At 66.2% G+C, this 25,962-nt stretch overlaps 8 protein-coding genes across 8 annotated transcripts; 5 read left to right on the top strand and 3 right to left on the bottom strand.

Annotated features, from left to right (window-relative positions):
- Positions 1-635: 635 nt before the first annotated feature.
- Positions 636-1,629, bottom strand: EMIHUDRAFT_195614 (hypothetical protein; the record flags this gene model as incomplete). Its single annotated transcript, XM_005775438.1, has 2 exons — positions 636-791; positions 1,381-1,629. The coding sequence occupies 2 exons, from the start codon at positions 1,627-1,629 to the stop codon at positions 636-638; spliced, it is 405 nt and encodes a 134-aa protein (XP_005775495.1).
- A 220-nt stretch (positions 1,630-1,849) lies between these two features.
- Positions 1,850-3,526, top strand: EMIHUDRAFT_95649 (hypothetical protein; the record flags this gene model as incomplete). Its single annotated transcript, XM_005775437.1, has 1 exon — positions 1,850-3,526. The coding sequence occupies one exon, from the start codon at positions 1,850-1,852 to the stop codon at positions 3,524-3,526; it is 1,677 nt and encodes a 558-aa protein (XP_005775494.1).
- Positions 3,527-7,000: 3,474 nt separating this feature from the next.
- EMIHUDRAFT_447800 (hypothetical protein) lies at positions 7,001-7,752 on the top strand (the record flags this gene model as incomplete). The annotated part of the gene is made up of 2 exons (XM_005775436.1): positions 7,001-7,633; positions 7,702-7,752. Coding segments are annotated over exons 1-2 (636 nt in total), but the record flags the coding sequence as incomplete, so codon positions are not given.
- Positions 7,753-14,572: 6,820 nt separating this feature from the next.
- Positions 14,573-15,391, top strand: EMIHUDRAFT_61386 (hypothetical protein; the record flags this gene model as incomplete). Its single annotated transcript, XM_005775435.1, has 1 exon — positions 14,573-15,391. The coding sequence occupies one exon, from the start codon at positions 14,573-14,575 to the stop codon at positions 15,389-15,391; it is 819 nt and encodes a 272-aa protein (XP_005775492.1).
- Positions 15,392-15,855: 464 nt separating this feature from the next.
- EMIHUDRAFT_195607 (hypothetical protein) lies at positions 15,856-16,928 on the bottom strand (the record flags this gene model as incomplete). The annotated part of the gene is made up of 3 exons (XM_005775434.1): positions 15,856-15,960; positions 16,127-16,576; positions 16,659-16,928. The coding sequence occupies 3 exons, from the start codon at positions 16,926-16,928 to the stop codon at positions 15,856-15,858; spliced, it is 825 nt and encodes a 274-aa protein (XP_005775491.1).
- A 268-nt stretch (positions 16,929-17,196) lies between these two features.
- Positions 17,197-18,675, top strand: EMIHUDRAFT_461213 (hypothetical protein; the record flags this gene model as incomplete). Its single annotated transcript, XM_005775433.1, has 4 exons — positions 17,197-17,642; positions 17,830-17,959; positions 18,120-18,172; positions 18,350-18,675. 4 exons carry the CDS (start codon positions 17,197-17,199, stop codon positions 18,597-18,599), a joined length of 879 nt encoding a protein of 292 aa, XP_005775490.1. The 3' UTR covers positions 18,600-18,675.
- An 807-nt stretch (positions 18,676-19,482) lies between these two features.
- Positions 19,483-20,973, top strand: EMIHUDRAFT_447797 (hypothetical protein; the record flags this gene model as incomplete). Its single annotated transcript, XM_005775432.1, has 3 exons — positions 19,483-19,536; positions 19,624-20,205; positions 20,404-20,973. 3 exons carry the CDS (start codon positions 19,483-19,485, stop codon positions 20,971-20,973), a joined length of 1,206 nt encoding a protein of 401 aa, XP_005775489.1.
- Positions 20,974-21,814: 841 nt separating this feature from the next.
- On the bottom strand, positions 21,815-22,891 carry EMIHUDRAFT_308414 (hypothetical protein; the record flags this gene model as incomplete). The annotated part of the gene is made up of 2 exons (XM_005775431.1): positions 21,815-22,585; positions 22,874-22,891. The coding sequence occupies 2 exons, from the start codon at positions 22,889-22,891 to the stop codon at positions 21,815-21,817; spliced, it is 789 nt and encodes a 262-aa protein (XP_005775488.1).
- Between the last annotated feature and the right edge of the window lie 3,071 nt (positions 22,892-25,962).

Genomic DNA, 25,962 nt, shown 5'->3' with positions numbered 1-25,962 from the left:
TGACATGCACAGGGCGAACAGAGACACTACTATCGTCTGGCGCTCGTCACCGAACCTGGGCGAACTTCGACCGCCGCCACAGCTCACCACGAGCACGCAGCGACAAAATGTTGACTGTATGGAAGTTGAGGCTGGTCGAGAGGAAGAGGCTGCCGTGCGAGCCGGCAGCTGGCTGGCTCGGGCGGACTGACTCCGCCGCCTTTTTCGGCGTCTTCATTCATAGTAGCGTACACGCTACTTTCGTTTACCCACATTATGCGAGTATACGCCAACTCACATATGGCGCAGGCCAATCCCGTGGTTGAGCGAGCTCGTATGCCAGCCTCGATGCCGAGCTGCTGCGCAAGATAATCTCGTCGATACGCATCAACGAACCCGATAAAGCCGTATCTGTGCAGTCGCCCCGCTTCTTCCTCTCAGGGCTGTGAACCTTGAGCATCGCAGGCACTCGTGCGGCGTCGCCGCACGCGTCTTTGTTGAGCGTCGAAGAGTTGGAGGAACTGCCTCGGCTGTGTCTCAGAGATCAATGATTAGAACCCCGAAGGCCACAAGGGGTCGATCACGGATCACTGGTGTCTGGCCCTCTGGGCAGTTTGAATACACTTACAATTCTCTTTGGAGCGTAAACACCGCAATCACTTCGAGTACCCGTCCACCCCACTATACAGAAAGTTCGCGTACGACATGTACTCCATCTCCTCGGGCGTACGCTCCGCCTCGTCGACGAGATTCATTATCTTCTCGAACGAAGACTTGTCCTCTTTGCACCACTTGATCAGCGAGACGAGGGCCTGCGTCACGACACCCGGGCCGGGTGCGAAGACGGTCTCGTGCAGTGTATCCTCGGAGCACCGCGTGAGTACGAGGGCTAGGGAAAGAGCGGACGCTGCCGAACACTCAGCAGCGTACGCGTGCGCGACTGCGCTGGTCGGAATACACGGGTCTGTCCTCCGCATCTAGAAAAACGAGGGCCGCCGCGCGCACACTCGGCGTCAGCAGGCCGACAGCCTCCCGCATCACCACCTCGGCGGCGGGCAGTCCACCTGTGGGAGGTGTCGACATGTCACAGGACGTGTCCCGGACATCACCCGCGGCGGCGGCGGGCAGCCCCCCGCCCGAGCGGGCGCACGCGCGGAAGAGCAGGTCCATCGTCCCCTCGTTGAGGGGCAGCTCTCGCTGCTTGAGGTCCGTCCAGACCGCCATCGCCGCCGACGGCTCCTCCTCGAGGCGCTCGCACAGCACCTCGGACAGCGTCTTCTTGCGACGCGCCGCGGCCGCCCGGCTCGTGCGGCGCGCCGGACCGGCGCCGCCCCGCGCCGCGGCGTTCGGCGCAGTTGCGCCCGCACTGGCCGCCGCCGCCGCCTCCTCCGCCACGAGCACTTCGAAGGCCGAGAGCACCTCGACGAATGTGGGCTGGCCCGCCGTAGGAGGCGCGTCCCGCACGGCGTCAGGGTGGGTGAGCTTCGCCAGCTCGTAGAAGCGCAGCTTGACCGCGGTTGGCGATGCGCCATGGCTCAGGCCCATGACGGCGAGCGACGCGTCCACGCTCAGCCGCGTGCTGCTGTGCGCGCGGCATCGAGGCCCAGCGGCTGCTGCCAGCCGCCAGACGACGGTGCGCCGAGCCAGCATTTGTGGACGTGGCGTAAGCGTGGTTCGGCAGTGTTAGCGACGACCTGAGCAGCAACCCCACGCCGCAAGTCGGCCGCGAGAGCGGCGGGGTTAGGCCGAGAAACTTCCGCGCGTGTTTCTTCCACTACAGATAAATGAATTCCCGCCGAGCTCTCCAGAAAAGAATTCCGCAGGCTGCGCCCCCTCCCCTGCGCCCCCTCCCCTCTCGCGCCCGTTGCCGATGACGTTCCCCGACGAGTGGGGCGCCGGCGGCGGGGACGGCGGCCCGACCGAGTCGAAGCTCGTCCCGCTCTCGATGCAGAGCAACGAGGCGCTCCTCATCAAGACGCTGCTGGCGCGGAGCTGCCCGAGCGCAAGGCTGAGCCGCGTGCAGCGCGTGCAGAACAAGAAGTTGTGGCGCGAGTACGCTGACTATCGCGACAAATCACTCGTCCACATCTGCGCTGGCGGCGACGTCAACGAGATGCTCCTCTTCCACGGCACGGCGGAGCGGGCGGCGGAGGATGTGCTCGCGCATCAGAACGGGCTCGACCCGCGCTTCTCGAACGGCGGCTTTTACGGCCAGGGCATCTACCTGGCGGAGGACCCGTCGTACCCGATCGGCGGCCGGTACGCGCACCGCATCTCCGGCTCGGGCGGGAGCCGCGTGCAGCTGCTCATCGTGAAGGCTGCCCTCGGCTCACAGCAGGAGATGGGGCAGCGCATCAGCGCGGAGACGAGGGCGATGCGCATGCCGGACGTGCGCGTCGAGGGCCCTCCCCGACTCCTCTACGACAGCGTGCGCGGCGGGCCGCACCGCCCCTTCGTCTCCGGCGGAGGTGAGAACGGGTGCGACGCCTCCTTCATACACGTGGTGTACGAGTCGCGCCAGATGTACCCGGCGTACGTGATCGAGGTCGAGATGGAGATGGGGGCCGAGGTGGTGACGTCCGTGCGCAAGAACTCGACCGAGGGGAGTGCGAGCGCTGGCCCGGCACCCAAGCGGCAGCGCCACGCTGCGCCGAGCGGCGGCGGCGGTGGCGGCGGCGGCAGTGGCAGCGGCTCTGCTGCTCATGTCCCCGCCGCTGCGCCACCGAGCGACGCGGAGGTGCTGGCGATGGACGTGGCGGCAGCGGTGGCGGCGCTGCGGGCGCACGGGTCGGTCAGTCGCGTCGCGCTTGCGGCTTGCAGGCGGTTGGTCAATCTGTGCCAAGAGGCGCAGAACAAGCAACCCGCGGCGGAGGCAGGCGCGCTCGAGGCGATCGTGGCGGCGCTGCAGGCGCACCCGCAGGTGGCGGGCGTGCAGCTGGGTGGCTGCATGGCGATGGGCAGCGTGTGCTTCGGCAGCGACGCCGCAGGGCTCGCACGCAAGCAGCGCGCAACAGACGCGGGCGGCATCGAGGTGGCTGTGGCGGCGCTGCAGGCGCACCCGCAGGTGGCGGTTGTGCAGCTGAATGGCTGCTGCGCACTGGGCAACGTGTGTCTCGGCACCGACGCCGCAGCGCCTGCACGCAAGCAGCGCGCAGCAAACGTGGGCGGCATTGAGGCGATCGTGGCGGCGCTACAGGCGCACCCGCTAGTGGCGGGCGTGCAGCAGTTTGGCTGCTCGGCGATGGTCAACGTGTGTGTCGGCACCGACGCCGCAGGGCTCGCACGCAAGCAGCGCGCTGCAGACGCGGGCGCGATCGAGGCGATCGTGGCGGCGCTGCAGGCGCACCCGCAGATGGCGGGTGTGCAGGATTATGGCTGCCGGGCGCTGGGCAACGTGTGCTCTGGCACCGACGCCGCAGCGCGGGCGCGGAGGCAGCGAGCTGTGACTGTGGGCGCGATCGAGGCGGCGGTAGGGGCTATGCAGGCGCACCCGGGCGACGCAGCTGTTCAGAGGCAAGGACAGCGTTTGCGTGATCTTCTTGCCTGATGGGATCTGGCCCGGGCCGCGCGGACCAAAAGAGCGCACCACGAACAGAGAGAACGCGTAGGCTCCGGTCTATGGGAGGAAGTGCTTGCGCCATCTCGAAGACATTTTCCATCCAAGCAATAGGAACGCGCGCGCATCTTCATCGGTGCGGGTGACTAAAGCCGTAGAGAGATACGCTCTAGCGAGCGCACGCACTTACGGCTTTACCCGGCTAACCGGACTTACTTACGTGGCTGGAGGTTCACAAAAAGTAGGAAAATGACGAAAACACTTGACGGTCGCGGCCTTCCGACTCGCGCCTCCGCCTCACTGGCACTATTGTAGCCCTGGCCGGTGCGCGTGCGGAGTTGAAGTTCCGGAGTGAAAATTCGAACGCGTTCTCTCACGGTGACCAAGAAATGTCCACCTCAGAGGCACACCTCCGGAGGCAGGCCGCCGCACGCCGGCGACACAGCTCCAGCTGTCGAACTGACCCGCAGCTCCTCTCAGAGCGGGAACTGTGACGAAAGTTGACTGAGGCGGTTGTCAGGAAGCATCATACGGATCACATGGTGGCTCTCTCATGACGGGAGACCGCCCGACCACTCCTGGGTGGCACTGCCACCGGTGTCGCGCCCAGCCGGGCGAATTCAGAGCCTGCTACGGCTCTACCCTCTACGCGCTGGTCGGGACGCCCTCAACGCGCCGCTCCGCAGGCCGGAGCATGCTCCGCAGGGGGTTTGATGGGCCCTCCCATCGCCGCCTCCAGTGCTCATAGACGAGCTGAGATGCCGGCGCCTGCGCGCTCAGCGCCGCGCGCACGTGTCGCAATCGACAGTCGCGCGCCGCGGCGGCGTCCGCCGCCCCGTCCCCCGGATCACCGCACTGTTGCACCGCCTCCGTCTCGTTCTGGCGCAGGTCGGCGTAGAATGCGGCCTTGGCGGCGGAGTAGGCGGCGTCGCGCAGGTGGTGGCCAGAGTCAATCGCACGGCGCGCCTGCCGCGAGATTGCGTGAGACCTCGGGTCGGTGGAGCAAATGGAGTCTGTACTCTCGCCCTGGAGTCTGTACTCTCGCCCGAGCTCTCACGAGGTCGCCCGAGGTCGCCCGAGATTGCTCGAGATCACACGCGCCTGCCGCCAGACGCGGCCGACGGCCTCGCTGCTCGCATTGCTCCGGTAGAGCGCGTGCGCCGCGGCGACCAGCCGCCTGTGGGAGACGCCAGGGACGTGTCGTGGACACGTCGAGGAGGGGCAGGCGCGGCCGACGCCGCGCCTCTCGTCGAGCGTGTTTTGGATCGCCGCGGCCGCCCGCCGCTCCACCTCGGCCCTGCTCGTCGGCTCGGCGGCGCGATTCGCATGCACTGGGCGCAGAGGCTTGCCGCGCCGATGCCGCAGGCGGAGCAGCCGCAGCAGAGCGGCCTGCAGCTCGTCGAGGAGAAAGCTTACACAAGCGTACGGTGCCGTCAGGCAAGGCCGGGAGGAGTTGGGGTACGAGAGCTTCCCGCTGACACACGCTCACAGAACAAGGTAGTGATGATGGTCTCATAGAACAAGGCGAGCGAGCGAGCGAGCGAGCGAGCGAGCGAGCGAGCGAGCGAGAGAGAGAGAGAGAGAGAGAGAGAGAGAGAGAGAGAGAGAGAGAGAGAGAGAGAGAGAGAGAGAGAGAAAGAGAGAGAGAGAGAGAGAGAGAGAGAGAGAGAGAGAGAGAGACGATGATCTGAATGAGGAGTGTGAGGATGAGGACAGTCTAACAGCAGTTTCGCCTGCAGCTCGTCGAGGTGGCTCGTCACGCCGACCTGAGACGCAACAGTCAGTCAGTGTTACACACGTCCTAGCATGGAAGACGGGGCACACGCACTCGCGGAACACAGGGGGCATTACACACGAGGCGGTGTGTGCGTTCTCAGGGAAAGGCATCGCCACACAGACAAAAGTGCAATAGTCAGAGGGGCAGCAGTGGGGACCCTCACCTATACACAACAGCGGTGCATGAACTCGCCAGTCCAGTCATCGACGTCGAAGCGGCTCGCCACGCCGACCACGTCGACGCGCGAGAGCACGGCGTTGGCGAGCTCCGCCGCTCTCGACGCGTTGGCGAAGAAGGCGCGGGAGTCGGCCAGCTTCACGGTCGAGGGCGCACACGGTGCGTCCCTTCGTGCACTGCAGCGCCTCCGGAAGCGCGGGGCGCGCCGCAGTGTGAGAGGCAGCAGCAGCAGCCGGAGCTGCATCTCAAACTCGCGCCTCGCGTACTGCAGCAGCGTCAGGCCGGTGGGGGCGTGCGCGAGGATCGGCCTGGTGCCGACCAGGGCGCGTCCGGCGTCGAAATACCTGAGTGGCATGTCAGGGACATGTCGTGGACATGCCAAGTGACGACCAGGTCGCTCCGCGTCAGGAAGCACTCGAAGGCGCTCGGGTAGTGCGAGGCCGGGTCACGCAGAACCGTCAGCGTGAGCAGGAGGCAGCCTCTTCGCGCCTGCGCCGCGCGTGCCGCCGACAGGACGGGCGAGCGCAGCAGGCCGAGGAACGCGGGCGCGTGGGCCTCGAAGGGCGAGTGGTAGTGGACGAGAAGCCGCGGGTGCGCAGTGGCGTACGAGTCGTTCAGGAGCAGGCTGGGCTCGAAGCGGATCGACTCGACCTTCTCGTACCCGGCCTGTACCAGCAGCGCCTCGATGGATTGCCCGCCCGTCTTCTCGAGGTGGCGAAAGAAGATTGCGGCGCAGGAGGAGCTCAGAGCCAAGGGTGCGGCCGGCGGCGGCTGTGCCGTGAGGATTTCGTTGTCAAAAGCGGCGCCGCGAAGCCTGTTTGGGACTCGAGACTCGACGTGGCCGAGGTTGATGTCGGATGCGGCGTCGCGGCACAACAACAGCAGGGCGAGCGCAGATGGGCGGATGCGGAGCACGCTTTGACGGGCGGTGTGGGACAGTCGAGCTCGCTTTGTCGAGCTCGCTTTGGGTGGTGTGCCGGGCGATGGGGTAGCCAGCTGGGTGGTGCGGGCCGTGGGCTGGGAACGAACGGAGGTTACTCTCGTGAGGCTGTGAAAGCACGCCCACCCTAGCGGGATTGGGCCCGAAGGCAAGTGCGTCTGTTCACAGCTCACGAGAGTATGTGTAGGTGGTGGTCGAAACAAGAAATGCGCGCCACAGATGCGCTGGGCAAGGGAGCACGGCCGGGGGGAGCCGGTCCGGTGCTTTGACGCGGAGGAGTACGACGAAGGCGACGACGCTTTCGACGCGCTCTTCGACGGGGGCTCGGGGTATGGGTGGGATTCCTCCTCGGGGGGCGGCGCCTTCTTCTAGGCGCCCGCCTTGACCCAACATAGAGGGCGTTGTGAGCCTAGCTTTTGGGTAATATAAACAAGAAAATCTAGGTCCGGGAGACAGAGAGAGAAGGGAGAGGAGAGAGCGCGCGAATGGCGGGGAAAGAGTTGAACAGAGCAAAACAAGTTGAAAAAGTTACGTTGATACGCCGTGCTTCGCCGAGTTCGCAGCCGAGGTGTGGGACGCCGGCGCCTCGAGTTGTGTCTCTGCTTGCCTTCTGGCACATGAGCCGCGTCAGCTTCGCCTCGGCTCAGCGCCTCACAGCCAAGAAGGAGGACACCCACTCCTGCCGCATCGGCTGCGAGTCCTTATGCTGCGGCGTCTTTGACGGCCACGGTGGGCGGAAAGCCGCCGAGGCTGCGGCCGAGCAGCTGGTGCCGGCGCTGCTCGAGGTCAGGGCGCCGTTTTCAGCGCGCGAGATCGAGGACCGCTTCTGGCTGCTCGACAACATGCTCGGAGAGACGGGCGTGCCAGACGGCACGACGGCGACAGTGCTGCTGTGCACTGCGGGCGGCAAGATGGATGAGTGCACGCACAGCACCGCGGACGGCGAGTCTTCATGTGGCTCCGGCACCGGCGTCGCCCGCACCGTGTCCTACCACGGCGCTATCGTCTGCGCCCTCGCGCATGTGGGGGACAGCACCGCCATCCGGGTGGATATGCGCAAGGGGGGTCGCCGTTCCAGGGGCGGGGCGCTGATCGCTGCGACGGCGGACCACGCGCCGTCCAACCCCGACGAGGAGGCGCGGCTGAGGCGGCTGTGGGGCGTGCGCCGCGCCCTCTCCTGCCTCAGCGACGGCACGCTCTGGCGGTGCGCGCCAGCCCGGACAGTCAGCTGTGACAACTACTAGTACCGATGACGCCGCATGCCGTGAACAGGCGGACGAGCGTGTCTGCGCCGTCGTCGACGCGCCTCTCTCGCTCCAGCCAGCGGCCGCGCACCCTCGCGCGGCCTCCTTCGATGAGCGGCCCGCCCTCTCCTTCCCTGCTCGGCGACTCATACAGGCGCGCCGACACACTTCCGAGCAGCCTCCGCGCCCAGCGCAGACACTTCCGAGAAGCCTCCGAGAGGGAGAGCCTGGGACGGTCCGCGTGAGCCCCAGGGGGGCAGGGGATTGGAGGTATATGTCACCCATACCCCCATACCCCCCTAACCCCCTAACCCCCCTACCCCCCTACCCCCCCTACCCCTTCCCCCCCCCTACCCCCCTACCCCCCTACCCCCCTACCCCACCCCCCGCGACCGGCCCCACCCCATCCCCCTGAAAGTCGGAAGCCTGCCGCGCTGCAGATCTCGGGTAATCTCGGGTCATCTCGGGTAATCTCGGGTCATCTCGGGAGCCTGTCGCGCTGCAGGCTCGCGACGTCCGAGTGCTCGTCCCCCTCGCCGAGGATGACGCCGCGCCCGACGGGCAGCCAAGACCCCGCTTTTGCCGCGACGCCCGTGGCTTGCTCTGCCGCCGCCGCCGCAGCAGCAGCAGCAGCCGCAGCAGCCGCAGCAAGCTGTGCCCCACTCGCGACTGCCGCAGCTGCTGCTTCCTCCCCTCGAGCAACGCCCTCGACTGCGGCGACCGGCTCGTCGACGATGCGGCGCGGGTCGTCGTCGACGACGAGCTCTTCGCTGGACGAGGCGATCGAGCACCCACGCGCACACACACCCTCAAGGAGGGCCCTCTCACTGCCGAATGCCGTGCGGCTCCTGTCTCACAAGGACAAGATGCACGGAGGAGCAAAGGGGGGGGAGAGGGGGGGGGGGGGGGTCCTGGTCCTTGCCCTGCATCAAGCTCGCCTTGCCCTTCCCCCCTCCTTAGGCAATCGAGCGCGGCCAAAAGGCGCTCGAGTTCGCCGTCCGCGAGCAGAAGAAGGGCGAGCCGGGCCTCGACCGCCTGTCGTCCGCCTCCCTCCTCCCGGGGGAGGCGTCGATCCGGACCGACGCCTCGTCGCCCGCGCCGGCGAGCCCGCGCGCGCTGGCCGCCCGCGCAAAGGTGGCCGCCGCCGTCGCCTACGTCACGGGCGTGCCAGCGTCGATGAGCGAGGTGGGTAGTCTGTGGCGGAGCTTGCGGCGCGAGGCGGCGATGGACCGCGCTGCGCCGCACGCAGCGCTGCTGCGCGAGCCATCCGATATTGCGCACCGGTACTCGGACGGGCGGGGGCCGCTGACGGTGCGCGCAAAGTACAAGGGGAGCTCCGTCCCCGTCAGCACGACCGTCACCCGCTCGCTCGGCGATTGGGACGCCAGCCGAGGGCTCACGCCGCAGCCCGAGGTCGCCACCTTCACCGTCGGGCCCGGGCAACACGAGCGGGTGCTCATCGCGAGCGACGGGCTGTGGGCCTTTGTGAGCCACGCCGAGGCGGCGGCCGTCGTCCGCAAGGCGAGCAGCGCGTCGGACGCGTCCGCGCAGCTGGCGGAGAAGGCCGAGATGCGCAGCTGGCGGCGCAAGGGCAAGCTCTTTGACGACGTGACGGTGGTTTGTGTCGACCTCGACGGCTCGGCGGGCGGGGCGGAGGCGAAGAAGCCCAAGAGGGCGAAGGGGGGCGAGGCGGAGAGCGCGGACTCGTGTTGCGCCATCTCCTGAGGTCATAGAGACGAGTCGGTGCCGGAGAGAGACGCGGATTGCCAAATTGTGGTGTACCTTCTCCTGGGAAAGTTATTTAGGAGCACCCCCCTACCGCCGCCCAGTACGTGCTCCGCAGCTGAGCCCACGCACCCCACAGCAGCTCAGGGACACAATGAGCTCGCATACAAGTGCTGGTACGCACAGCTCGACGCGTACTCGAATGCTGCCACTGTCATTCTAGCCGGCGAGCGGCGGCGTCACAGCGTCGACTCTCGCATCGCGATGAGACGCACTGCTTGCCCAGACGCGCGCCTTGGCGCGCTCCTGTGGTGCAGGAGGAAGGCCAGCGGTCGTGCTGCGCAGGCCCGGCCGTCTGGCTGAAGGGAGCAGCAGCTGGCGCTCAACAGCAGCGCTGTCGAGCAGCGCAGCCACACCACACTCCCGCCAAGCCACGTGTCATTTCCCGCCAAGATTTGGCGCCAAAATGGCACTTTAGTGTCCACCTAGCCACGTGGTCGCGGCCTGAAGCTCCAAGCTTCTGGGACTGAGGTCCCACATCGCTGGACTCCATTTGGCCAGTTGGAAGCACCGTCCAATCGTTCGCCGATGTCCGAAACCGGGGTGCTCCTAAATAACTTTCCCAGGAGAAGGTAGAGTGTAGAGAGTTGTACAAGAGTAGAGGAGGAGAGGAGACTCGAGAGAACCGCAAGCGTGCTCGTTGCGCTCTTTTTGTGTTCTTGAGAACCCATCGCGTCGTCGAACAAGTCGTTTGCCGCGCCCCGTTTGCCCGTTCCCCCTGGAAGGCGTGCGTTCGAGATGACGCGTCGGTCGTTATATAAGAGTGGCCGCGTGATCGAGGGGTCCCGTACCATGCGGAATCGACCCTATTAGCTTCCCTATCCAGTGCTCAAGTGCTCAAGTACCATGCGGAATCGACCCTATCCAGTGCTCAAGTGCTGCACCGAAATATTGCCTATATTTGGTTCTTACCTCTGGGCCGAGCGTTTTTTATCTCTGGGTGAGAGAGAGATTTTTAGCAATACCAAAGGCGCCGTCAAAAAAAAGATTTGCGCAACTGCTCGGCCCTGTGTGTGTTCATGACTGCACTCCAAGTGCTCCAAGTGCATCGAGATCTACTATCCTTCCCGCTGAAAATGTTCCTCTTTCTTTATTCTTGTACGTTGTAGCTCGAGATTCGGTCACACCTCCCTGCGCCGTCGTCGTCGGTCACACCTGCACTGGCGCGCTGCGCCGTCGTCTCCCTCCCCCATTGAGTGCGCCGAGAAGTGAGATGGAAGCTCAAGCCTCAACGTCCAAAATTGCGAGCGCGCGGCGCGTCAGATTTTCAGGTGTAACCTGAAGTCCGTCGCGATGCACTCAATCCCTCCCGAGCGAAAGCCTGTGGCTCTCTCGAACTCGTCGATATATTGCGGATAAACTGCTCTTCCCGCATAGCTTGCAGAGTCAGAGGCGCAGAAAGGCTGCGAGTGCTCGACGAGTCTTGCGAGCTGCGCGGTCAAACCTGGGGGGAACTGACCGCATCAAGGCGGACTTCCGAAACCTGGGTGAGCACCTCTCGTGGCAGTTCTCGCTCCCCATCGAGCTCTTCTCTTGCCGCACGGCTCTTCTGTGTGCCGGCACAGAGCTCCGTGCAAGCCTTCCAGCGTGATAGGAACGAGTGTATCGCTTCGACGGATCGACCGTGCTTGTTATACAGACCGATGTGACGCACACAGTGACACATCAGACGACACATGTTCTCCCACCCGCCGGGACGCAAAACGCTCTCGACGAGAGCCAGAAGAAGGCGTCCACACAGCAAGCCGCTCGGTCGATCACGTTGCTCGCTCGATGCCGGCGAGCGCATGGCGCACGCCTTGGACGGTGGCGAAGCCAAAAACACCGATGGTGGCCGTCCGCTGGCGTGAGCGGCGGCGGTCGAGACCTCACCCTTCGCGCCGACCCAAATAGCCGCCCTCACCCGCTGGCGTTCATCGAGCTCGGCGGGGCCTGATACGTGTCATTCTGTGGATCTGTGCCGGCGCCGGCCGGCGCGTATCTTAGCCAAGATACGCGGCCACACGTGCAGACGCGTATAGCGGTACTCGCGCCACACGTGCAGCCGCCTATCTTGGCCAAGATAGGCGGCTGCACTCGCAGCCGCGTACCGCGTGAACATACACGCCCACGCATGGGGCGCGTTGTTCCCCTAGATAGGCGCCCACACGTGTAGCCGCGTATGTCAACATCCCTCTGTGCACGTGCACTTGGAGCACTTGGAGTGCGGTCATTAACCTCACGTCCAGGACCGGGGAGCTAAGAAGCGCACCCAGTTGGCCGGACGCTCGCTCGGGATTGCCAGCGCGAGTCGCCTTCGCCGACGGGCCGTTTCACGCGCTCACGTCCGCCTTTGTTGGCCAAGATAGGCGGCTGCACGTGTGGCGCGAGTACCGCTATACGCGTCTGCACGTGTGGCCGCGTATCTTGGCTAAGATACGCGCCGGCACAGAATGACACGTATCAGCCCCGCCGAGCTCGATGCGCGGCACAGCGGGTGAGGGCGGCTATTCTCCCCCGAGGCAGGCAAGGATACACAGTCCCTCGTGTCGCGCGTGTAAGTCCCGGTTGCCGTGCGCGCCAGCGCGTGTGGCCGCGTACCTTAGCTAAGATACGCGCGCACGGCCGTGGGTGGGTAAAAACGGGTCACTTTGCGGGGTTTGCCGGGAGGGGGGCGCCTTCGAGCTCTAGCCAGAGGGGACGCACGGCAGGTGCTCGCGAACTTCGAAGCAAATCTCGCCGTGCGCCGTGGGCTCTCATGAAGCGCCGCGCGAGCTCGTCCGGGCCGAGCACATCCACTGGGCGGCCGACTTGGCCGAAGATACGGCTGACTTTGCGGTCCCAGCGAGACGGGTACCTACGGCGGCAGTACGGGCGCACGTCTGGGGTAGAGAGGCGGCGGTATAGGCAGGATTGAGAGTTGGAAGGGTTGTGGAGATGAGAAAAGAAAGTGGCGCAAAGTGAGGCGGCGCCCCGAGCCGCGAGCGAGCACGCGAGCCCCGTGGCTCCAACCGGGCCCTTCCTTTTTTTGAGCAGGTGTGCCGCCGCGCGAGCGACGCTCTGAGATCGCCCGAGATAGCGCGGCGCGGCCCCGAGATCGCCCGAGATTGCGCGAGATCGCCCGAGATCGCGCGGCGCGGCCCGAGATCGCCCGAGATCGCGCGTTCTGCGGTCGGCGAGGTGGATGGGTTGGGAGCGAGGGGGCGGAAGTGGCCAGTGCGGTAGATGGTCAGCTCGGGGCGCGTGAGCCGGACTTGTGAGCCGGACGGCTTTCATTTCTCTCTGCGTTCTCGCACATGACAAAACAAAACACAAATCTCTCGCACATGGAGTGCAAGATACTCGTTATGTTGCCGTCCCAAACTGTCACTCCCCTTTCTCCCGGCCGGGGTGGGGGGCGCGCGGGGGCGGCGGGTGTGCGGGATGTCTGTGGGCCCGAGAGCGATGTGCGTGTGTCCGCCTTGCGTTTGTTTCATCGAAGGCGAGCTCAAAAAAAGAAATAGTTAGAGGCTGCGCAGGCCGTCCCGTTTGCTGTTTGAAACGCCTGTTGCGCTGGCCGCTGCGCGCGCGCGCGCTGGCCGCTGGCCGCTGCCGGGGCTCTGTCTCACTCTCACGTGCCGCAATATGTGTCACACACGGCGGCTTCTGCCACCTCTCGATTGGTTCCACTTTCTACGCACACCTACCGGGGAAGGGGCGCTTGGGAGCCGGGGCGGGGGCGGGGGCGGGGGCGGGGGCGCGCAGCGCGGCGGCGCGGCGCGCGCAACAGAGGGTAGGGTGGGGAAGACGGCGAGGAGGGGGCGGCGGCGGCGGCGGCGGCGGCAGCGCGCGCGCGGCGCGCGCGACGGGGGGGCGGAGCAGCGACCGCTGGCGCGGCCGCTGCTCCGTCTGTGCCAGGGACGCGCGCTCTGCGCCGCTGCAGAGCGCGCGCGTCAGGGCAAGGGGCATGCGTGGCGGCGCGGGACGCGCGGCGGCGGCGGCGAGCAGCCTCCGTGAGCGGTGAGGCGGCCGGGCGAGGGCGCGGCGGGTGACGGGTCAAGGGAGCAGCCCACACCCGGCGTCGCTTTTTGAGCGACGCCTGTGGTACGCCTGCGCAGGGGCCGCAGGGCGGTCAGTTGTGGGGCGAGGCGGTGCCGGCCGCGGGCCGGGTGCAAGGCGCCGGCCTCGGCGCCGCCTCGGCGCGCCGCACGGGCCGCGGCGGGTGACGGGTCAAGGGAGCAGCCCACACCCGGCGTCGCTTTTTGAGCGACGCTGTGGTACGCCTGCGCAGGGGCCGCAGGGCGGTCAGTTGTGGGGCGAGGCGGTGCCGGCCGCGGGCCGGGTGCAAGGCGCCGGCCTCGGCGCCGCCTCGGCGCGCAGCACGGGCGCGGCGAGCCTCTGAGCGGAGCCGAAGGTTTGCCTGTGGGAGGGAGGCCGGTGGTGGGGGTGATTTGACTTTGCAGCAGAGGCCGTCCCTAGCTGTGAACAGCAAAACGGGACAGTATTCCGCGATTTCAGACCACAACGCTCGCCGGGGCCGCCCGAGGCGAGGAGCGAGCGTCTCATGTCTAGCCGCCTGGCTGCCCGCCTCGCGGGCCTCTCGCGAGAGCAGCTGCTCGCCATTATCGCATACCAGGCGATCGCGAATGGCGAGCCCGAGACGTTGGGCGCCGCCACCGCCGCTGCCGCCGCTGGTCATCTCGCGCCGCCGTCGCCGAACAACGCCACCCCGCCACCCGACACGTTGGATTTGGGCGGTTGGCGCGTCGTCGTCACGGACGGGCACGCGGTGCTGCCCGAAGGCATGACGCACCTGCCGGACCGGGCGTTCTCGAAGGCGAGCTCAAAAAAAGAAATTCCGCGATTTCAGACCACAACGCTCGCCGGGGCCGCCCGAGGCGAGGAGCGAGCGTCTCATGTCTAGCCGCCTGGCTGCCCGCCTCGCGGGCCTCTCGCGAGAGCAGCTGCTCGCCATTATCGCATACCAGGCGATCGCGAATGGCGAGCCCGAGACGTTGGGCGCCGCCACCGCCGCTGCCGCCGCTGGTCATCTCGCGCCGCCGTCGCCGAACAACGCCACCCCGCCACCCGACACGTTGGATTTGGGCGGTTGGCGCGTCGTCGTCACGGACGGGCACGCGGTGCTGCCCGAAGGCATGACGCACCTGCCGGACCGGGCGTTCATCTACAGCACAGCGCTCGTATCCGTCAGCTGCCCGAGCAGCCTCGTCTCCATCGGCCGCAGCGCCTTTGAGCTCTGCCTCCACCTCACCTCCGTCACCCTCAACGCCGGCCTCGTCGCCATCGGCGACTGCGCCTTCAGCGGCTGCCGCTCCCTCACCTCCCTGGCCTTCCCCCCCACCCTCACCTCCATCGGCACCCACGCCTTCAACCGCTGCCCCTCCCTCGCCTCTGCCGCCCTCCCCGCCGGCCTCACCTCCCTCGGCATAAACGCCTTCGACCACTGTTCCTCGCTGGCCTCCGTCGCCCTCCCCGCTGGCCTCGCCGTCGTCGGCTTTCAGACCTTCTATGGCTGCTCCGCCCTCGCCTCTGTCACCCTCCCTGTCGGCCTCACCGCCATTGGCGACCAAGCGTTTCGCGGCTGCTCCTCCCTCGCCCGCGTCGCCCTCCCCGCCGGCCTCATCTCCATCGGCTACGCCGCCTTCCGCGACTGCCCCTCCCTCGGCCGCGTCACCGTGCCAACCCGCGTCACCGTGCCGACCGCCACTCACGCAGCCACGCACCTTTTCCCGCCCGCCACCGCCCTGCTGCGGCTTCCGCCCGCAAAGATGCGCTGGTACGCGGCGGTCGACCTGGTCCTCGCCTACAAGCGCTGCCGCCCCGGCCTGCTCGGCTGGCTCGAGCGGGCCCAGATCAGGCTCGACGCTTACGGCCCTGACGGTGCGGCGCGCCAGCGCGACCGCGAGGAGTTCGAGGGCGACTTTGCGGAGGGAGTGGGGTCGTCGAGTGCGTGACGACTGTGTGTCTGTGTGGGATAGAGAGGTGGGAAGAAGAATCTAACCAGCGCGAAGGGAAGCGGCGCGTACAATATCGCCCGACGCGCTGCGCCAGCCCGGGGTACGAAATAAATAAAACGGACACCTCTACTAGGAGATGGGTAAAAAGGAACAGGTCCCCGCCCTGCGGTCTTTGTGCAGGGTTCTTTGTGGGTGTGGTCGGCGACTAGCCGGGGTCGTCCTCCCGATGGGGGACTAGCACCAGCCCGGGGTGGTTGTGCCACTCGCTTGCTTTTTTTCGCAGCCCAGTCCTGCGGTTCTTTAGTAGACCGGAGGGCTACGAAGCCTTCACACTCCAAGGGGCTGGACACACCGACGCGCGCGAGTGTGGTTTTCTGGGAACGCGCCATGGCCCCTAGCCGGTCGAGGCGAGCGGGAGGCGACTGCTAGAGGCATCACGACAGACCACGCAACCCCAGCGATCAGGATCCCCTCTGGGGCACCGATACAGCGTCCTTCCACGACATGACCTCCTCGCCCGTGGTCCAGCTCACGCGCTGCTCAATGTGCTTGCGAATCAACTCATCCTGGCGCACGAGCGGCGAGGGCGCTTCAGACATGAGTGAGCGAGCGGAGGTCGGGGTCGGGCCGGGGAGGGGAGCGGAGCCTGGCCGAGCAGGTTGAGCATGTAGTGTACGGCATAGTTGGCGACGGCCTGCTTATTGAAGTACATCGCCTACAGTGGAGCATCACCGCGTCGAGCGCGCCGCGGAGCGGGCTGACGGATGCGCCAGCATCGTGAGCGACGTTGTACGCGGGCAGGACGAGTTGCAGGGCGATCGCCCACAGCGGGACGATGTAGTGCCCGTACACGAGCGCCTGGTAGAGCAGGCAGGTGGCGAAGAGGATGCCCGGCGCTCGGACCCACGAGTTGAGGTTGGCGTTCACGCGCTTCTCAAGCATGTGGTGCACGCGGCCAATTTTGATCAGTCCGAGCAGCAGGTAGTCGACGCCCCCGGGCAGCCCGCTGATGAAGAAGGCCAACCAATTTGCGAGCGGACCCCACCGGAAAATCTGGCCTGGGAAGCCGAGCGTGGGGATGAACACGAGGTGGTGAAAGTAGTCTGCGCCCGTCAATCGGAAGCCGCCCACCATGTGGTAGACGTGGACGGCGTTGATGATTGTCAGCGGCCACACGCTCGCCTGCGGCCGAGCGGAACGCGAGGTGTTGCCACGCACTCTGCTGTTGGTGGGCTGTAGTTGTTTGAGTGTGTGCGGCCTGCACTCTTGCACAATCTAGGTGCCGCTCCTCGCCAAAAATGGAGGTGTCCGTGTACACTCGCCCATCGAGCGCGTGGAGCGGGTCGATGAGGACCGCTCGCATGGACACGAGGGCGGTTGCGCAGACGGCAGCGTTCGCGATGCTGTGCAAAAAGAACCAGCGAGTTATTCCCACGTCCTTTCCTGTGCAGCGCCGCTGCAGGAACGGCGTGAGCAGCAACTTGTCGATGCCGCCGAGCAACGCCAAGCAGACGAGCGTGTTTTGAAGGTGCATGCTGGCTTCGGAGGGTTGATGTGCGTCGGAGGCGGTGGAGTTGCAGGTCGGGTCCATGGCGGCCGGGGCCGCGCGGGGCGGTTGGCTTGATTACGGGGGGGACGATCCTGTTTCGGCCAAGTTTGAGAAGACTCATGCAACAACTCACTTTTAAAAGCGAAAAAGAAAAAGGGAGCTCTCACGCACCGGGGCCCGCCCCACTCGTACCCAAACCTAAACCCAAGTATATAGGGTACCGGGTAGGTGGCAACCCCGGCGCTGACGATCAATGTCTGGCTGCCGCCGAGTCCACGCGTCAACGATCAAGGCGGGCGACGTGCAAACCTGGGACGAGCCGGCAATCATCACGCACGGCGCGAGCCTTCGCCACTTTGACTGGAGCCGCCGCCGGCTGCTTCGCGAGTTTGGCTCCTTCAACCTCTCGCAGCGAGACCTCAGCTTCAACGGTGCGGGCTCGTGGTTTCTGGCGCACCGTGCGGCTGCCCCTATCAAAGCCGGCGGTCGAAAGTTTGAGCGCTATGCGGGCTTCAACGTCACGCTGCGAGAGGTCCTCAGCGTCGACCAGCCCGGAAACCTCTTCCTGCCGGGCGCGGGGCTCACCGTGCCTGCGCACAACCTCATCTGGCCGCGCCTGATACCGCGCAAATCGCAGCTGCCGCCGCCGCTCCGCCGCGTCCTGCAGGGCCTCGGTCGCTGGCGGCACGCCTCGATGGGGTCTGCCAGGCAGCGTTAAAGTACAGATCGGGCGGGGGCAACGGGAGGGACCCCAGCACACTCCACGCGCGGGGCTAGCACGCACACATGGCAAGACGGAAAAGGCCTACGGCCGACAACCCCGGACCTCGCCACGCCTTCTATTGCAACACCACGTGTTTCTTTGACGCCGGCGCTGCTTCTTTAGGCAGTGGAACCCGGTGCACAACCACCAGGTTGCGGTCTTCACGCAGCTCGCGGGCCGCAAGGGGTGGGCGCTCGCGCCGTGGCAGCAGCGCGAGGCGTACGGCAACAGAGCCTTCTTTGGGTCGACGGACGCCGCGGCTCTCAGATGCCCAGATCGCACCTCCCTGCTTCTGCTCTCGGAGGCGGCAGCAGACCCAGCGGCTTGCGATCCCGCAATCACGAGCTTCGCCATTCAAAGGTGAGCGTCACACGGCACCTCCTCACCCGCCCCGCCCGTCTGCTTCTTGTCAGGCGGAGACGCGCGACGACTTCTGCGGCCTTTTCGGCGGTGCGGCGGGCGCGGCTGCCGCGCCCGGAGCAAGGTCGCAGCCCTGGCCGCCGCCACCTTTGCTCCCGCCCTCTCTGGCGCCACCCTCCCCACAAACCTTCCCGGCGCTGCCATTACTGCCCCTCGCCTCTGACTGATTCGACGCCCTCGCCGCTTCCGCCGCTGTCGGTGTTAAACGTGCCATCACCGCCCTCTCAGGCTGTGTGTCGTCGAGGAGGGCGAGTCGATCGTCGTGCCTGGCAACCGAGTCGATCCTGGCTTTGCGGCACGTGGCTGGTGGCACGGCACGTGCGGCCTGGGCGAGTGGAACGCCGGCTTCACGTTCATCGGGTACAGCTCGGAGGACTGAGCCGTTAGATCATACCAAGGTACTTTACTCTAGCGAGCCTCTACGGCTCTACGGCTCTAGAGAGGCTGAAGGCGGACGAAGCCGTGGATCGTGATTCGTGTGGGTCAAGACTCAAGTCTCAGTGTGTGACGTCAGGTGTGTGTATCTTCGCCCTTCTTCCAAGTCAAATTTCTCAGCTGTGACTGACCCGGTGCTAGAACTGACGGGCGAGCTCGCGAGCTGGGATGCTCACACTGTCACTGAGAGAGCCCCGCCGTCACACAGTCCCACCTCTCGTCCGTCAGCCGTCTACACGGGGCCTGCCGACATGGACAAGAATCTAGCTTCTGCACAACAGTCTCGAGCGGACAGGCCGATACCGCCTCTCGCCCCGGCGGCCGACACTCGGAATGCTGACCGGAATTGCGGTGCGATTGGCACACAGCCTCACACGCAAACCCACGAACGCTTGCCACCGTCCACGGTCTCGAAGCACGCAAAGGATCCCGCGGAGAAGTCGAGCGTAAAGCCCTCAGCCGCAACCGCCGGAGGCCGCCACTGCGCCTCGTCCAGCTCCATCGCGAGGTCGGCCCGCATCGCGGCTTGTGCTAGCTTGACTGTCGTCCTCGAGTCCTGCCGCTTGCGGCCCGCCGGCATGGACAGCGTGTTGATCGTGCCCATCGTGTTGCACGCATCCACGAGAGCCATCGTAGCCACGGTCGCGACGGCGAGGGATTCGGGCATGAGCAGGGTGCAGGTCGCCGACAGAAGCGAGACAGCGGCGGCCATCATTTCCTGACCGTGATTGTGTGTGTACCGTCAGACCTGGAATTTCTTTCTTTGTGGAATTTCTTTCTTTTAAGAAACTTCTCTTTCGTTTCAACAAATCAACAAAAAAATCTCTCTCTCTCTCTCAAACCTACCAATAAACTTCCACCGGTGACGCCGACAGCGTGTCAGCATTGAACAATCGCCTACTTTGCCGAGCGCCACACCACATGCTCTCCTTCTGTGCCGCCGCTACTTACGGGGCTCCGTGCGCGGTCGCCACCGTGCGCTTCGCCCTGCCTCCCAGCCTCACATCACCCGGTCGCCACGATTCGCCCTGCTCCCAAGCCTCACTTCACCCTGTCTCGCAGGTCCCGCTCGTCACCTTCGACGGAGCTCCCGGCACCACCTTCACCTTCAACGAGCTGAACGACCCCGTCATGGGCGGGCAGTCGACTGGCACCTGGAAGGTTGAGAACGGCATCGGCGTGATGAACGGCGTCGTCGCCGACGTGCCGTCCCTCAAGGCTCCCGGCTTCATCAAGGCGGCGGCGGACGGCAGCTTCCCCAACGCCAGCGCGGCGGCCGGCGGCTCGCTCGAGCTGCTCGTGCGCTCCAAGACGCCGGAGTACAAGGGCTTTCGCGTGACGGTTGCGGCCGGTGCGCTCTCCCCGTCGTTCGCCTGCGCCGGAGGCGGCAACCTCCCTCTCTCGCGCGGCTGCTACAAGGCCAAGTTCTCCGTGCCGGGCGGCGACGGCTGGCAGCGTGTCGTGCTGCCGCTCTCGTCGTTCAGCGACCTCTGGTCGTCCGCCACGGGCGAGCACACCAAGGAGTGCTCCGAGGACGCCTCCGCCTGCCTGACGGCCAAGCAGCTCGGCAACATCCAGCGGGTCGAGCTCTGGGCGGAGGGCGCGGACGGCACGGTCAACCTCGAGTGCAAGGCGGTGACCGCGGTCGCACCGGCCGCAAGCCCGGCGGCGCGGGCGGCCTTGTGGTGAGATCTGGTCCTCCACTCGGGCCGTCCTCGTTACCCGCTCGACGCACGCCGAGGCAGCGGGCTGTTGTTGAGTAGGTCTGGGAAAGAACGGCGATTGTACCCTATCTGCGCATAGCCGAATCCACGCTTGCGAATCCCCCCCTGGACGCGCCAGGGCTGGGTTCGGGTCCTCGACCCGATAGGGGACGCCGCCCGCCTCCTCCTCGGACTGACAGACGAGGACACAACAAGCGACTGGCCAGCCATGCTCTTCGCCCTCGCGGGCCATCCGCGCGTCGTCACGCGCCGGCAGGTCACGGGTCTAGCGATGGCGCTCGGCGGCGAGGGCTCCGAGTCTGCGGGTTCAGAGTGGGAGTCGGCTTTGACGCCGAGCTTTGACTATGCGGCATGGTCGACAGACCTGCACGAATACTTGGGCGACGGCCCCTTCGTCAGACCGCTCATGGATCGGCTTGCCTGCCTAGATGCTGCGTACGAGGAGCTCAAGGCGGACAACGCGGCGCTGCAGGCCGAGGTCGCCCGGCTGAAGGCGCAGCTGGCGGACGCGGGCTCTGGGCCCGCCGGTGCCAGTGCCGGGGGCGGGAAGGGCTTTGGCGGCGGCGAGGCGACGCGCGACCCCGAGCCGACCGAGGTGGACCCCAACGACCCGAAGGCGAAGCAGCAGGCGATTCACAAGGCCGAGACCTTCGCTGAGTACATCGCGAAGCGGATCGCGCCCTTCTAGAGGGGCGAGAGTGCATGGACATGGTGGCCGGGCGCAGGCACATGCTTGTACGATGGGCCCAGGCCCGTCGAACGCGCGGGGCACACTCCTCCTCTCCCTCCCTGATGGGGGGAGGGGGAGGAGGAGGGGCGGAGAGACACGCGGGGCCGGGGGAGCGGCAGCACGCGGCGCTCGGGTTCAGGCCGGCGCACAAAAGCTCAAGCTGGGCGACGACCGCCTCGGCGCCGCGGTCGGCGGCAAGGGCAAGGCGCCCTGGCTGCCTCCCCCCGACCGCCGCACGACGTGACCGAGAAGAGGAATTCAGCGGAGATCCGAGAGAAGCGGCGGCGGGGCTCTCCGAGATGGCGGGCGGCGAGGGCGGCCGCTTCCGTGGCCCGGGCGCGGGCTGCCGCCCCGCGCGTGCACAGAAGCGAGCTGTCCACTGTGTAGTAGCAAGCAAGGCGATTTGCGGTTGCTCGAGGTTGCGGAGGATGGCGCAGCGAGGCTCGACCTCGAGACACACGCGTGAGATGCGCGCCGGCCGCCGCGCCTGGCTTTCGTTCAGGCTGCTTTGTCTGGGGCGTTTGTCCGGGGTGGCGTTGGTGGACACTAACGGGTTCCTCCTCTCCGAAGCTGGTTGGTCAACGGAAGCTGCAGATCTGCAAGCTCTTCCCAGAATCCCAGATGCAGAATCCCACACGAACGGAGCGCCTGTGCGCTCAGAGACAACCCCCTTCAGACAACCAGCTAGATCGCGCAAGCTCTTCCCACAGACCAGAGCACTATGCGTTCTTCCCACAGACCGGAGCCTATGCGTGCCTGTTCATGTTGTGCTCTTTTGGTCCGCGCGGCCCGGATCCCTTCAGGCAAGAAGATCACGCAAACGCTGTCCTTGCCTCTGGACAGCTGCGTCGCCCGGGAGCGCCTGCATAGCCCCTGCCACCGCCTCGGGAGCGCCCGCAATCACAGCTCGCTGCCTCCGCGCCCGCGCTGCGGCGTCGCTGCCGACGCACACGTCGAACAGCGCCCCACAGCCATCCTGCTGCACGCCCGCATGCTGCGGGTGCGCCTGCAGCGCTGCAACGGCCAACTCGATGCCGCCCGCGTCTGCAGCGCGCTGCTTGCGTGCGAGCCCTGCAGCGTCGCTGCCAGAACACACGTTGCCCAACGCCAAGCAGCCAAACTGCTGCACGCCCGCCACCTGCGGGTGCGCCTGCAGCGCCGCCACGACCAACTCGATGCCGCCCGCGTCTGCTGCGCGCTGCTTGCGTGCGAACGCTGCAGCGTCGCTGCCGAAGCACACGCTGGCCATCGCCAAGCAGCCATTCTGCTGCACGCCCGCCACCTGCGGGTGAGCCTGCATCGCTGCCACGATCGCCTCGATGCCGCCCGCGTCTGCTGCGCGCTGCTTGCGTGCGAGGGCTGCGGCGTCGGTGCCGAAGCACACGTTGACCAGCACCCGGCAACCGAACCGCTGCACGCCCGCCACCTGCGGGTGCGCCTGCAGCGCCGCCACAGCCACCTCGATGCCACCCGCGTCTGCTGTGCGCTGGATGCGTGCAAACCCTGCGGCGTCGGTGCCGAGACACACGTTGCCCAGCGCCCCGCAGCCATGATACTGCACGTCCGCCACCTGCGGGTGCGCCTGCATCGCTGCCACAATCAACTCGATGCCGCCCGCGTCTGCTGCGCGCTGCTTGCGTGCAGGCGCTGCGGCGTCGCTGCCGGAGCACACGTTGCCCATCGCCCAGCAGCCATAATCCTGCACACCCGCCACCTGCGGGTGAGCCTGCAGCGCCGCAACGATCGCCTCGATGCCGCCCGCGTCTGCTGCGCGCTGCATACGTGCGAGCGCTGCAGCGTCGCTGCCGGCGCACACGATGCCCAACGCCAAGCAGCCAAACTGCTGCACGTCCGCCACCTGCGGGTGCGCCTGCATCGCTGCCACAGCCACCCCAATGCCGCCCGCGTCTGCTGCGCGCTGCTTGTGCGCAAGCCCTGCGGCGTCGGTGCCGGCGCACACGTTGGCCAGTAGCCGGCAGCCAAACTGCTGCACGCTCGCCACCTGCGGGTGCGCCTGCATCGCCATCACGATCGCCTCGATCGCGCCCGCGTCCGCCGCGGGTTGCCTGTTCTGCACCTCATTGCACAGATCAGCCAACCGCCCGCAAGCCGCAAGCGCGACGCGACTGACCGACCCGTGCGCCCGCAGCGCCGCCGCCGCCGCCGCCACGCCCATCGCCCGCACCTCCGCGTCGCTCGGTGGCGCAGCGGCGGGGACATGAGCGCCGCTGCCGCCGCCGCTGCTGGAGCCGCCGCCGCCGCCGCCGCCGCCGCCGCCGCCGCCGCCGCCGCCGCTCGGCGCAGCGTGGCGCTGCCGCTTGGGTGCCGGGCCGGCGCTCGCAATACCCTCGGCTGAGTTGTTCTGCACGGCCGCCACCACCTCGGCCCCCATCTCCATCTCGACCTCGATCACGTACGCCGGGTACATCTGGCGCGACTCGTACACAACGTGTACGATGGAGGCGTTGCACCCGTTCTCGCCTCCGCCGGAGACGAAGGGGCGGTGCGGCCCGCCGCGCACGCTGTCGTAGAGCAGTCGGGGAGGGCCCTCGACGCGCACGTCCGGCATGCGCATCGCCCTCGTCTCCGCGCTGATGCGCTGCCCCATCTCTTGCTGCGAGCCGAGGGCGGCCTTCACGATGAGCAGCTGCACGCGGCTCCCGCCCGAGCCGGAGATGCGGTGCGCGTAGCGGCCGCCGATCGGGTACGACGGGTCCTCCGCGAGGTAGATGCCCTGGCCGTAAAAGCCGCCGTTGGAGAAGCGCGGGTCGAGCCCGTTCTGATGCGCGAGCACATCCTCCGCCGCCCGCTCCGCCGTGCCGTGGAAGAGGAGCATCTCGTTGACGTCGCCGCCGGCGCAGGTGTGGACGAGCGATGCGTCGCGGTAGTGGGTGTACTCGCACCACAGCTTCTTGTTCTGCACGCGCTGCACGCGGCTCAGCCTTGCGCTCGGGCAGCTCCGCGCCAGCAGCGTCTTGATGAGGAGCGCCTCGTTGCTCTGCATCGAGAGCTGGACGAGCTTCGACTCGGTCGGGCCGCCGTCCCCGCCGCCGGCGCCCCACTCGTCGGGGAACGTCATCGGCAACGGGCGCGAGAGGGAAGGGCCGCGAGAGGGGAGGGCGTGCACCGGGCGTGCTGTGAAGAGAGAGGTCGTAAATTCTACGAATACAAGCCCCTCTCACAGCAGACTGGCACGGACCGTCTGGCCGAAGGCTCATCCAGCCATATCTCGTGGTGTGTGCACTGCTCAGTGTGGTTTCTTTATCTACATCGATGTAGGTCACGAGGCCCCGCCGTGCAGGGCGCTACGGGCTCCGGCCGGACGTGGCAGCGGCGGAGCGTCGCGACTCCGCCCTTTTTTCGCCCAACACGCTATCCACCGTCACCGACCCTGCCGCCAGCGCCGCGGCTTCCCGCCGCGCGCGCTCAGGCTAGGGCGCTCGCTCACCGCATCTCGGTTTGCGCATTGAGCTCTGAGGCCCCCATCACGCCGGGGATCCACGGCCGGCGAGGCGTCCCGCTGGAGGCCAGGATTGAGGCACCTGCGCCGTCGACTCGGCGAGACCCTCGCCATCACCAGCCTCTACCTGGGAATACCGCATCCGCATTCCCGCTCGTCGCTTTGCGCATTCCGCAGATCCCTCAGGGGGCATGGACGCGTTCCTCCCTGGGGGTCAACTCGAGCGGCCCCTATCTTGGCTCGGCCGAGCACGCCTGCCAGCGCACCTTCGAGTACTTACGGCAACTACCCCCGCCGCGGTCTTGAGCCCGCCGCGCGCAACCCGCATCCGCAGCAGGACTGCCTGCAACCGACGTGCAGCCCCACTACCTTCGATTGTGGGGGCAGGGATTGAGGACCCCTGTGCTATTTGTCCCGAGATATGTGGTGTTACTCGACTAGAGCCGTACGTCGCGACTCGTCGAGGGGGGGGACGTCTGGCCGAAGGCTCATCCAGCCATATCTCGTGGTGTGTGCACTGCTCAGTGTGGTTTCTTTATCTACATCGATGTAGGTCACGAGGCCCCGCCGTGCAGGGCGCTACGGGCTCCGGCCGGACGCGGACTAGCACCACAAAAGGTTCTTTCCTGTCGCTTGGCTCCGGTGGTGTGCCGGTGATAGTACTAGCACGCGCCAGTTCGCACCTGTGTCGAGCCTGTGTGCTGTGAGAGAGAGTTGTTTTCTTTTAATTCTTTTCTGTGCCTGTGATAGTACTAGCACGCGCCAATTCGCACCTGTGTCGAGCCTGTCTGCTGTGAGAGAGAGTTGGTTTGTTTAAATTCTTTTCTGAAGAGGGGCTTGTGGTAATAAAATTCTTTTCTGAAGAGGGGCTTCTAGTAAAATTCTTTTCTGCGCGTGAAGAAGAGAGCGCGCCTGGAATTCTTTCTTGAAAGAAGAACGCCGCATCTGTACACTATGTGTACACTATGTGTAGTTTGAAGAAACACGCGGAAGTTTCTCGGCCTAACCCCGCCGCTCTCGCGACTTGCGGCGTGGGGTTGGGCTGCTCAGGTCGTCGCTAAGACTCCCTCGGGCGTGGAAGCTTCGCAATTCTTTTTATTCCTTTGCCGTACCAAGATAGATAGATAGTTGCAAGATAAGTCCGCACCTGAACGGGGTTTGACTTTTATTTATTCATTCTCTTTGCAGAGAAAACGAGCCGCGAGACCAGCCGCAGGGGCGCAGCGCGGCTAGCAGCCCACACCCGAAACTACTGACCGCGCGCATCCGCGTGGATATACACACTCAAACGCACGTCGGAAAGTACCACGCACATAAAGAAGACGCCTGCCTCACTCTCGGGGACACCTCACCCTCAAACAAAAGAGACTCAACAACACAGACACATCGTAGCTCTGCCTCGCCCGTTTCGCACTGGTATCAGAGCAGCCGTGCCGGTGGCGCCGGTGTAGAACTGTACAGAGAGGTTCGGCGATCGCGCGGCCACT

The sequence above is a fragment of the Emiliania huxleyi genome, assembly GCF_000372725.1.
Source record: "Emiliania huxleyi CCMP1516 unplaced genomic scaffold EMIHUscaffold_3, whole genome shotgun sequence".
Classification (NCBI taxonomy): Eukaryota; Haptophyta; order Isochrysidales; family Noelaerhabdaceae; genus Emiliania; species Emiliania huxleyi.
This window is presented reverse-complemented; position numbering and strand designations above follow the sequence as displayed.